The sequence below is a fragment of the Poecilia latipinna genome, unplaced genomic scaffold, assembly GCF_001443285.1.
Source record: "Poecilia latipinna isolate Pla-1442-1.1 unplaced genomic scaffold, P_latipinna-1.0 Scaffold1021, whole genome shotgun sequence".
In the NCBI taxonomy this organism is placed as follows: Eukaryota; Metazoa; Chordata; class Actinopteri; order Cyprinodontiformes; family Poeciliidae; genus Poecilia; species Poecilia latipinna.
In genome coordinates, this window is record NW_015113637.1 from 142,415 (window position 1) to 153,720 (window position 11,306).

The 11,306-nt window shown below is 48.9% G+C and overlaps 2 protein-coding genes and 1 long non-coding RNA gene across 4 annotated transcripts in view; 2 read left to right on the plus strand and 1 right to left on the minus strand.

Moving 5' to 3' along the window:
- The window catches only part of LOC106958836 (CREB-regulated transcription coactivator 2), a 21,667-nt gene extending 15,496 nt beyond the window's left edge, over window positions 1-6,171 (plus strand). Inside the window, exons 8-16 of one of the 2 annotated variants that reach the window (XM_015050963.1) lie at window positions 345-424; window positions 565-614; window positions 689-948; window positions 3,089-3,543; window positions 3,650-3,841; window positions 3,910-4,065; window positions 4,243-4,307; window positions 4,592-4,785; window positions 4,855-6,171. In XM_015050963.1, the coding sequence (XP_014906449.1) occupies window positions 345-424; window positions 565-614; window positions 689-948; window positions 3,089-3,543; window positions 3,650-3,841; window positions 3,910-4,065; window positions 4,243-4,307; window positions 4,592-4,785; window positions 4,855-5,045 (1,643 nt within the window). In that variant the 3' untranslated portion in view covers window positions 5,046-6,171. Of the gene's footprint in view, window positions 1-344; window positions 425-564; window positions 615-688; window positions 949-3,088; window positions 3,544-3,649; window positions 3,842-3,909; window positions 4,066-4,242; window positions 4,315-4,591; window positions 4,786-4,854 lie in introns of both variants that reach the window. The other variant, XM_015050964.1, reaches the window with a different exon arrangement.
- LOC106958839 (uncharacterized) lies at window positions 5,037-7,797 on the minus strand. The gene is made up of 2 exons (XR_001427232.1): window positions 5,136-7,797; window positions 5,037-5,102 (listed from the first exon to the last, which is right to left on the minus strand). It is a non-coding gene; the product is annotated as an uncharacterized LOC106958839 (long non-coding RNA).
- A 1,829-nt stretch (window positions 7,798-9,626) lies between these two features.
- Window positions 9,627-11,306, plus strand: part of dennd4b (DENN/MADD domain containing 4B) — a 48,798-nt gene continuing 47,118 nt past the window's right edge. The window contains exon 1 of the mRNA XM_015050956.1: window positions 9,627-9,787. The gene's annotated coding sequence lies outside the window, so the exon portion shown is untranslated. The remainder of the gene's footprint in view (window positions 9,788-11,306) is intronic.

An 11,306-nucleotide genomic window follows, 5' to 3' on the forward strand; every position in this document is an offset into this window, starting at 1 on the left:
GCTCCAAGATGGCCGCCGTATTTCCTGCGCCGGAGCGGCCAATCCAGGATCTACTCTTATAGTATGTCTATGAAGTCACTCCATCCAGGTCCAGTTTCTGCAGAACCAGATGTACTGGGAGGACAGGAGGGTGGTGTCTCTCTGCCCTCTGATTGGACAGAAACCAGGAAGTGCTCTAGCAGTGGGACACAAACTCTTACAATTGGCTGGGATCCACAGGAAACTTCCTCAGGTTCTGATCAAGTTCTGATCCAGTGTGTCAGAACGCTGTGTGTTAAGAGGTTCTACTGCTGGTTCTGATGGTTCTGCTGCTGGTTCTGATGGTTCTGTCCTCCATCCTGCAGTGTTCCCCTATCCGGTTCCTCCCATTGAGGAAAATGTTTTGGACGAAGACAAACTGCTCAAAGCCTGGGACGCCAAGAAGGTACAGTTCAGTTCTCCTCTCAAGTTGGACCCGGCTGGACCTCAGCAGAACCTTGTGGTTCTGGATAAAGCACAAGGTTGTGCTGTTTTTTTTCTTCTTTTCTTCTTCTGCGTCTCTGAGCGTCTCTGTTTTCCGACCAGCTGTCTCTGCCGTCGTCTCGACCAAAGTCCTGTGAGGTTCCAGGCATCAAGTAAGTCTTGGTTCTGATCCGTAGTTCCTCCAGAGGTCCAGTCCCGGTTCTGACTGTCTTCTCACTCGTCCTAGCATCTTCACGTCCCCGGAGCAGCCGTCCACGCCGGTCCAAGGCGTCCCTCAGGTCCCCAACACCGGCGGCTCGCTGCCCGACCTGTCCAGCCTCCACTTCCCGTCGCCGCTGCCCACGCCGCTGGACCAGGACGAGCCCGGTTACCCAGCATCCTCTGCTCTGAGCGGGGGCAGCAGCACTGGAAACCTGGCCTCCACCCTCACCCAGATGGGGATCAACACCGCCGGAGGAAACGGCAGCTACCACCAGCCAGCACCAGGTCAGAACCTGCCGGGTCAGGAATCAGAACCTTTAACTTCCTTCTGATGTCTTCTGGACACAAAACACTGCAGCTCTGTTGTCTACAAATGTTATAAACATATTTTTCTGGTTTTATATAAAAACGTCTCTAAATCAACCCATGATTTCCCTGAAGGTTTGAAACACCGAAGCGTTTGGACGAATCTCAGCACAGAGGAGGGAAAATATTCTTACACAAGTGGAATTTTATTGTTTCTGAATTTCAACCTGAATAAAATGAAGAAACCTGAACCCTGAGCAGATTTTCTGCAGAACCGGGCCTGGACGTTTGTGTTATGGCTCTGTTAAAGAGCCACGGTTTTATTTTTATTCCTCTTTTAGTTCTAGAATAACAAAAATGAGCAGAAGCTACAAATACTTAAAAAACTTGTGTAAGCTTCTGCTAAACTACCACATGCATAAAATGAGCAGAAGCTAACGCTAAAACATTAAACACACAAGAAATTGATATTAGAGAAAGCGCTTGCTAAACTCATAAAAACTTAGCATAAGCTAATGGTAAATACTTTAAGATATTAGCATAAGGTATTGCTAATTACCCCAAGCTTCTCTGCAACGTTTGCACCTTAGAAATGATCAGGAGCTATTGCTAAACCTGCAGCTTCCACTAAACCACTAAAAACTGTCAGGTGACGACAGAAATCAGGATTCGAATGGAGATAAATTCATTCAGGGAAGCAAAAATTAAAATAATTTCTACTCTATCATAAACTGATGAGGAAACATTCAACTAATTATATAAAAGTGGGAATCAGAGCTTGGCATGGCGATTACAGATGAAGATTGGTTGGATGTGTGGAAAACGGGCGGACATGAGGGAGTTCACATGGAAAAATCCAACACGATTTTTCATCCCGGCTAAAGTCCAGAATAGTTATAAGAGCATAAAAATGGGCTGTTGGAGGAACTGTGGATCAGTGAAGGCCGATCATTCTCACATGTTTGGAACTGTCCTGGAATTGGTCAGTTTTGGAAAAATGTGCACAAAGATTCTGGGATATGAGTAGCATGGTGCTACAGCTCTGCAACTGAAACGGCATGAAAGTAAGAGTGAAATATAGGTACAATGTTAATATCTAAGCTTTTAGGAGGAAATGGGGAAAGGTGGCGCCCCCTGGGGAACAACAATGGAATGATGGAAGAAATCTACATTATGGAAAAGCTGACATGGTTTGAGACTTTAGCAGCACAGAAGAAATGGACAATATTCAAGACTCGAGACAAAAGAACTGGTCAAAGGTCAAATAGAGGAATATCTCTATTCATACACATTAAGTACGTAAACAAATGTGAAAAATACTAATAAATAAAGAAAACCAGTCAGGTGTATGAATAATTCTGGGCTTGACTGTGCGTTCTGGAGGTGTCGCGCCACCGTGGTTTCAGTGAAGCCGGACGGAGTTCTGGATAAAGAGATGTGGTCTGCAGAAGCCATGATGCTGCCACCACCATGCATTCAGTCTGTTTGGGTCTGAGTGACCCTGATCTCTGGGGAAACGTTCCTGCAGGTTGTATTTCTGGACGTGTTGATCTCCGGACCTGTGACTTGTTCTGGACGCCATCGGCGAGCTGCGCTCTAAATTTAACCCCCAGGTTCAGAGGCGGCGCGTTCGTTCTTCCTCTGCAGTCGGAAAACGTCGGCGTGTTTGGTGGCTGCAGGAGCCGCAGGCAGGAAGCTGCAGCAGCAGACTGCACCTGGATCGGTTTCAGACAGGAAGTGCCTCTGATTACCATCGCAAATGTTCAGAGCGCAGTCGGTGGGAGGTTAAAGGTCAGATGTGGAGCTGAGACGAGCTGCAGCGTGTCTGCAGCGCCACCTGCTGTCTGCTCAGGTCTCTGTCGATTTAGAAATCGGTTCTGGATCAGATCCATGCTGGGAGGGGTCAAAGGTCATCTCCAGACCAGTCCATCAATCTCGGAGAGACAAAGAGTTCAAGGTCATGACACACAGGAAGCCTCAGACGGCATGAAGCACGGAGGTGTGGGAGTGATGATGTGGGCTTGCTTTGCAGCCACTGGAGACAGATTGCTTTCAGTCCGTCTTCTACTTCCTGTAATGATTTTTTTTCTACTTCCTGTCTGTCGTTCTGCTGCCTCAGGTCTCCTGGCGTCTCTACAGAGCACGCTCAGTAACCCCAACCTGCAGTCGTCGCTAAGCAACCCCAACATCCAGTCGTCCCTCAGCAGCCACTCCTTCTCCAACTCTCTGAGCTCCGCCTCCCTCCACTCGTCGCTAAGCAACCCGTCTCTGCAGTCGTCGCTCAGCTCCTCTCCCTCCCTGCCGTCCTCCCTCAGCAGCCAATCGCTGCACTCGTCCCTCAGTAACTCCTCCCTCCAGTCCGGCGGCTACGGCGGTGGAGGGGGCGTGGCCGGATCTGGCTCCTCCCCCTACTCGGCGATGCTGACCGGGCAGGGCCAGGTGTCCCTCAGCACGTCGCCGCGGAGACGGGCCCAGCTGTCGCCGCTCATCCTGCCGATGGCGGGGGAGTCATGGAGGATCCACCCCAAACAGTTCTCCCCCACCATGTCCCCCACCCTGTCCTCCATCTCCCAGGTAACCAGCCCACCTGGAGCCGGGTGGAGATGGAAGCACATCAAGTTCCTCCAACAGGAAGTGCTCCCCTCACCACCCCGTGATGTCACTTCCTGTGTCCCCGCAGGGCGTCCCGTTGGACACCAGCCGGCTGCCGGCGGACCAGCGCCTCCCTCCGTACCCGCTCAGCCAGCCGGGCCAGCAGAACCCGTCTCTGGGTCAGAACCAGCAGATGCTCCGCCTCCAGCAGCCCAGAACCAATCAGCAGCAGCTGCACCTGCAAAACCTCCGGAACCAGCACCTGCAGCAGTTTGGACCGGTACGTCAGGATCCTCACTCCATTCTGATGTTCTGACCCGGTTCTGACCCAGTTCTGCTCCTACACAGTCGCAGAGGCCCATGGGACCGCAGCAGAACCCGCCCGTCAAGTCAGAGAGCGCTTTGGACCCGTGCAGCCAGACGTCCTCCCAGTACCGGTCCAAACCGGACCAGAACCAGCAGGCAGAGCAGCAGCACATCAACCTGAACACAGACTTCTACAACGTGAGTACCAGAACCGGGGTAGGGTCCAATCGGGTCAGAACCTCACATAGAAACAGTCCCATCTTCGCCCAACGTTCTGCGGTCCCTGTGTCGCGCCCTGGCGGCCCCCAAGGGGGCCACGGCCCCCACGTTGAGCAGCCTGGTTTAGCTGCTGACGTCCTGATGTGCTTCTTGCAGGACGCACTGTTCAGTTCGCTGCTGGACGATCCGTACCTCAGCCTGCAGCTGTCCGGAAAATCACACCAGCAGGTGAACTTCATTTATCTATCGATTTCTTCATGTAACTCACTGCCAGGCCTCAGTCGTCCGCATGTCTTAGCCGAGCCTCCGTCCAGCACTGCAGGCTGCCGCTCACCACAGGTTCAGTCCAGGAACATGCAGATTAAACTTATTAAAATAAATAAATGCTCCACTCTGCCAGGAGACAGCTTTATCATTCTCCACACCATGTGCTGCAGTTCTGCCCTCCACCAGCTGGGGGCAGCACCAGCCCTGCTGCCTCTTTAACCAGTCTTCTCCCTCTGCTCCAGTTCCCGGCTGAGAGTCCGGTTGACGGCCTGAACCACAGCGGACCGGGTCAGAACCAGTTCCCGTCCAACAGCCAGGGGGCGCTGGAGCTGCAGCAGCCCGGCGACCCGCAGCGGCTCAACCACCAGAACCAGAACCGGAACTACAGCGGTGGAGACGGCCGCCAGAACGTCCCCAACATCATCCTCACAGGTACCCGCCAGAACCACCAGAACCTCACGCTGTTCTGACCCAGTTCTGACCCATTCCCTCCCCCTGCAGGAGACTCTCCCCCCGGTCTGTCCAAGGAGATCACCAGCGCTCTGTCCCACGTCCCCGGCTTCGAGATGGACGCCTTCTCTCTGGACGAGCCGCTGCGCATCGACCCGCTGGCGCTGGACCTGCTGGAGGGCGAGCTGATGCTGGCCGACCCGGCCGTGGAGGACTCCTTCCGCTCCGACCGCCTCAAATAACCGGGCCGCACCGGGTCCAGACGCTCATCCCTCCACGTGGAGGGTTAGACTGAAGACCTGAGGTCAGAGGTCACGATAGATTTATTTTACCTGGAAACTCTCTGGGTTCTGGTTCTGGTCCATCTGGGCCCAAGATGCAGAAAAGGAAATGTAAAAAAAAAAAAAAACCAGCTGCGCTGTGAGGATCTTTGTTACACGGAAGCAGAACCAGGACCAGGACCAGAACCGGTACTGCTCTGTCAGATGCGCAGTGGGTCAGTGAGTCACTCAGAGAACCACTTCAGACCCGATCCGGTCCGCCTGCAGAACCTTTCCTACTTCGTTACTCCAGAGGAGATCCTGAACCTGGTAAAACCAGGAAGCAGAACCGGAACCACCCGGTCCATATGTCTGTGGTTCTGGACCCACTGGACCCAGATTTTCTGAAGCAGACCTTGAATGCACCACAGTTCCACTGAAGCCGCCAAAGTCCAAAGAAAAGCCCAGAACACTCGGTCCACCTGGACGGGAAGACCGGATCAGAACCAGTTCACTCAGGGGGATCTGGTCCTGAAAAATATCAGCCCAGTTCATGTAATCAGAATCTCTGTGGTCCTCTAGAACCCAGCAGGTCCAAAGCTGCATGACCCGGGAGAACAAACGCCTCCGGAACCGGACCGGGTCTGGACTGGAACGGGTCTGGACCGGACCGGGTCGGAACCGGACCGGGTCTGGACTGGACCGGGTCGGAACTGGACCGTGTCTGCTGCCTCCAGCAGCCCCTCCTCTCTGATCTGGGTCTGGGTCCAACCAGAACCAGAAAAGCCCTGAAATGATTTTTACAGAAAGATGAAAAATAGATTTTTGCACTTTGAAGGACAAAAGTAAAAATATTTTAAATGTTTATATTTTAATTTTTGCCCGAAGTCAAGATGTCTCCTGATTGGTGGGATGAGCCCTTTAGCCCCGCCCACTCACTGTGATGGACAGCGCTTAGCCACGCCCCCTGCCTGCTGCTGCGTCCGTTTTTCAGCCATATTTTTTCTGTAACATGTAAATAAGTTTGTATTTTATTAAGATTTGAAATGTGTACAAAGTTTCTAATATGAGAGTCTAATAAACTCTGCAGTCGTGTTCTTCTGTCCAAGAATCCGACACGGCCTGGTCCGATTCCTGGTTTTGCTGTTTCACCACAAAATCATGAAAATCAGATTTTCCCAGTAATATTCCAGAAAGATGAGCCGCAAGGTTCTGCTTGGAGGCTCCAGTCCAACCGGGTCCAGATTAATTTGGATCTTTTAGTTATTTATCAGAACCGTTCAGCTACAAACAGGAAGTTGATCCACCATGTTCCTGTTTATGGAACACAGCTAGAGGTTCTGGAGGCAGAACGGATCAGTGACTGGTTCCGACTGACTGTCCAGAATGTGGAAAACATCTGGTCCAGAACTGCAGTGCTGCCCCCTGCAGGTCAGAGCGGGCTGCTGCAGATCTACTTCCTTCAAACGGACCGGAACCAAACCTGAGCCCTTAAAATTCGGTTGTTGATCAGAACAAAGTGAAACGGTACCAGAACTCAGTTACTGTTCAGAGTTTTAACCCTTCTCAGATCTGGACCAGCGTCTGTGCGCCTGGAGCCGTTTGAAGCGGGATGGGTTCCGGTCCAGTCCGGTCCGAGACAAAGGGCCGTCTTCAGTTAGACACTCAGAAATGAACCGCAATGATTTGGAAACTTTAGCTCTGAATTAACTGAATATAGAAACTGAATATTTAGCTCCTAATCAAATAGTTAGCTCTTCGCTAGCTAAATATTTAACTCTGGGCTAGCTAACAAACATTAGCGGAAGTGGACTATCAAATTAAAATCTGGGCCTTCAGAACCTGCTGTAGATCCATCAGTAAATGTCTCCGACTTTAAAACGTCTCATGTTTTTGTTTAAAATGTTCAGGAAAAGAAACGAAGATGGAGAGGTTCGGAAAACCACGCTTTTCTTTTGGTAATCCACTTCCAGTTATTGGAAAATTAATATATTAGTTTCAATCTAAATGTTAGCTTTAAAACTACATATTTTATCAAATAAATATTTAATTTGGAGCCAGATATTTAGCTTGATAACTAAATACTTAATATGAAAGAAAATAATTGGCAAGCTTGCTAAATGAAGTTTGAAACTAACTGAATAACATGGTGAAAATGTATAAATCCCATTTTCTCTTATTGTTGCTGAGTTTGAATAACATCTGTTGATGTTAAACTCGGAGCAGAACCAGAACCAGAGAACGTTCCTGGGAGGATTCAGTCTTTTTCCCGCTCAGTCGGCAGACTTCTGGTCTTAGAGGGAATCGGAACCGGACCTGAAAATGATCCATTTTTTAACAGAACTCAGTTCTTTAACAAACCGGATGTGGACAGAACCACGAACAAAAAGGTTCCATGAACCTGCTGTGTGTGTGTGTGTGTGTGTGTGTGTGTGTGAGAGAGACTAAGGCCATATTTCACCCTGTTTTCTACTGATGTTTATGAATTTCTTACGTCCTTCATGTTTATAGTTTTAGAGGAAAAACTGATTGTTTGTATTCAGATGTTTTTATTGGAGTTGTTTATTGACAATATTAATAACCAGGGAATATTGTAAATATGTTTTAAACCGGAAGTGCTTCTGACGTCAGCAGCAGCCGTTTTTAAAGGCAGACCGATGGAGACATACGGACTGTCTACACTTTATTTTACAGAAAATAAAGCAACCTGCGGAACTGCTGCCCCCTGCTGTCCGTTTCTCTCACCTGCGCTTCGTTCTCATCCTTTCAGCTGATTTTCTCTTCATATGAAAAACATGAAAGTAATTATAAACATCCATTAGTGGAGCAGTTGGCCCTCCAACCTGCAGTCTCTTAGAAAAGTATTCACACCCCTATTAACTGACCAATTTGTCCATCCATTAGACTGACGGGCTGGAGGAGAGCGTTACCATGGCGTCTGTGGAGGAGCAACAGGGATCCATAGCTCAGGTGGGAGGAAATCAACACACTCCCACAGTTAAACGTGGTGGCAGCATTGTACTGTGGGGATCTTTTTGCAGCAGACACCAGAACTTTATGGTAAATTAAAAGTTTTATTTGAATCAAAACTTTAAAATGAAAATTTTGTCCAAAACGAAGAAATAGTATTTTCAATTAATTTTTTAAAAAACATTTTAAACAAAACCTGAACTCACCAATAAGTAAAAGTTTGGAGTCTCTCCGCTCTGAACTTCCCCCTGATGTCATCGCCCATATATGGTCAGCGCAGGTTCAGCACCATTTGCTAAGTTGCTAAGGAACTCGGTAACAGCGCCACCTAGAGTCTGCTATTGTTGCTGCATTAATCTGCTGATTGATAAAATTTTCTCTAGCTGAAACATTTAAATTAAAAATTATCACCAGTTTTTATTAACAAGAAAGAAAAAGGCTCATGTTTCAGTCTGAAATGAAAACTCAGTGAGGGCATGGGCGGTTCTACATGGGGGCCATCAGGGGCTAATGGGGGCCCGTACTCTACAGATAAAACTACATCTAATATAAGCCTATGCTTCAACCATTTTATTTTTACCTTCACAGTTTTACTTTAACAATTAATTAAAACTAAAGGTGTTGAGCTTTTAGCTTCAGGTCTGTCCTCCCTCCCCCACTGTGATCTTGAATAACCTTGACTAAAGCTGAAGCAGAACTGATGATGGTAAGTGCGAAGGCAACAGGAAGTGCTGGTTTTAGCACTTCCTCTATTTTCTGCAGCAACAGGCCCGGTAGATTTCAGAAATATTCACAACGTTCTTCTTCTTCTGCTGCTCCATTTCAAACATCCCTGAAACCTCCACACATCTGATTGAGGAACCAGTTCATCTGGAGGACACAGAACCAGAGGGCGGTTCTGGTACCAGGATCTAGTCTGATTCTGGAAGAGGAAACAAAGCAGATTACACATGGCAGACCAGAACCAGAACGGTTCTGTTGTGTTCTGCCATCAGCTCTGGATCTTTCCATGTGAAACTCCCAGACCCAGACCCGACCCTGCTGGGTCTGGCGGGCCCCGAACCAGAAGTTGCTGCTGGTTATGTTGGTTCTGGTCCCGATGGAGAGTACGATTCTGGAGCGGGTTAATAAATTCATCGCCTTCTGACAGCTGCAGCTGCGTCAATTTGACCGCATCTGAACCGGAAGCAGTGCTGCGAGGCTTCAAAATAAAAGTACTACTAATCTCAAACTAAAGAGAAAACCCCTGAAGGAAGTCAGATGGATTTATAGATTATTTGTTAGACAAACAGTTGGAGGATTAATCAACCAATGAAAGCACAACACGGAGATATTTAAAGCTGATGTTCAGAGAATCCAGATTCTCTGATTAGCTGAGCTGATTCCAAAACCCAAATAAAATCACAATTATAAAGAAACTGATATAATATAGACTTTAGACTGAAAGAGCGCTACGGTGAATGGATGGACGGACGGATGGTTGGATGGACGGACGGACGAACGTAAATCACAACATGAACGACAAAGCAATAAAACAATTGGAAATTTGATCAACTGCAGGTGAGGCGTCCCTACTCTTATTTTGAAGGTCTCTTCCGGAAGCAGTGTGCCGTGTTGCGTCCCTCTTCCTCTTTTTCTTCTTCTTCTCCGCCTCTAGAACCAGAACTGCTAACATGGACGGAATCTGGCTGGCATCGACCTGACCATGATCCTCCCTCCTCTCACCTGCGGGTCGAACCAGCTGTTACATCCAGGTACGGTCCTCCCGCCTCCAGTTGAGCCGATACCGCCCAGAACCGAATCGGGCCGGACCCAGTCCAACTCCTAGTTAGCCACTAACTGCTATGGAGAGTAACGGACACCGCGATGCGCCTATTGTCGGACAGTTCTCTGGCTTGTTTTTAGTGATGTTCGGACCTGCCGCAGTTCGGAACCAGAGGGGTGGGTTCGGGTTTTATCCGGGTTGAATGATCCTCAGCCCGATTGGGTTGTTGGCGAATCATGTTTAACCGCCGCTAGACTGTCAGCGCAGTTTCGTGACGTTATTATTATTTTTTTAATAATAATAATAATAATAATAGTAATGATAATAGTAGTTTTAAACATTATCGCTAAAAACAGTGGAACAAACCGAATCCGGTCCCAATGTTCGGCTGGTACCGGAATCTTTCTCCTTAACCTTTCCGTTTCGGTGGTTCCGGAGCTGGTCAGCGGCTCTGACCGACCCGCTGTGACCGGGAAAGCTGCTTCAGAGCCCGGCCAGACCTTCCCCCTGTCCGATGATGGAAGCCGACTGCTGCAATAGTTTTGAGGCCTGTTTTCATGCATGCTGCCCCGCATGCAGCTGATGCTGGATGATGGTTAGACAGATGGAGAAGCTGCATCTCATGCATCAGAGGCAGCTGAGATCTCTGCTCCTGACATCTGGGGTTTGTATGAATTATTGATGCACATTTCATGGAGGAAGGAGCAGAGAACATTCCCAGATGTTCCCAGATGTTCTGGTTTTCCAGAGTTGGGCCCTGAGGTGGAGAACCAGGAAGCTGTTCAGAAGATTCATCAGCAAATGGACCAGGTTCAGCAGAACCGGGTCAGGAGTAAACCAGGTGGTCCAGATTCCTGAAGGTTTTCTTTCAATCACAGCCCTCCTGGGAGTCATGTGACCAACTCTGGGTTTGTTTTGGCTGCGGCTGCTGGAGCTTCCAGGACGTGTCGACTCACGTCTGTCCCTGAAGGAACCGACATGCCGACGCTCCACTAACAGACCCAGTTCTGGTCCTGCTGGATCCTGGTTCTGTTCTGGTCCTTGTGGATCAGGTTGGATCCGGAATGATCAGACTGATGCTGTGAGACTTCAGGATGAATGTTGAAGTTTATCTGGAAGAATCCATGAGATCATAGAGGACACCAAGTCCCAGCATGCACTGGGGGCACAAACACAGATCAGCTGATGGAGCTGCAGCGATACGTCCAACCACCATCCAACCAACGTCCAACCAGCATCCAAACAACATCCAACCAGTTTCCAACAAGCAACCAACTAGCATCCAACCAGCATCCAACCAACATCCAACCAACATCCAACCAACGTCCAACCAGCATCCAACCAACGTCCAACCAGCATCCAAACAACATCCAACCAGTTTCCAACAAGCAACCAACTAGCATCCAACCAGCATCCAACCAACATCCAACCAACATCCAACCAACGTCCAACCAGCATCCAACCAACATCCAACCAACGTCCAACAAGCATCCAACTAGCATCCAACC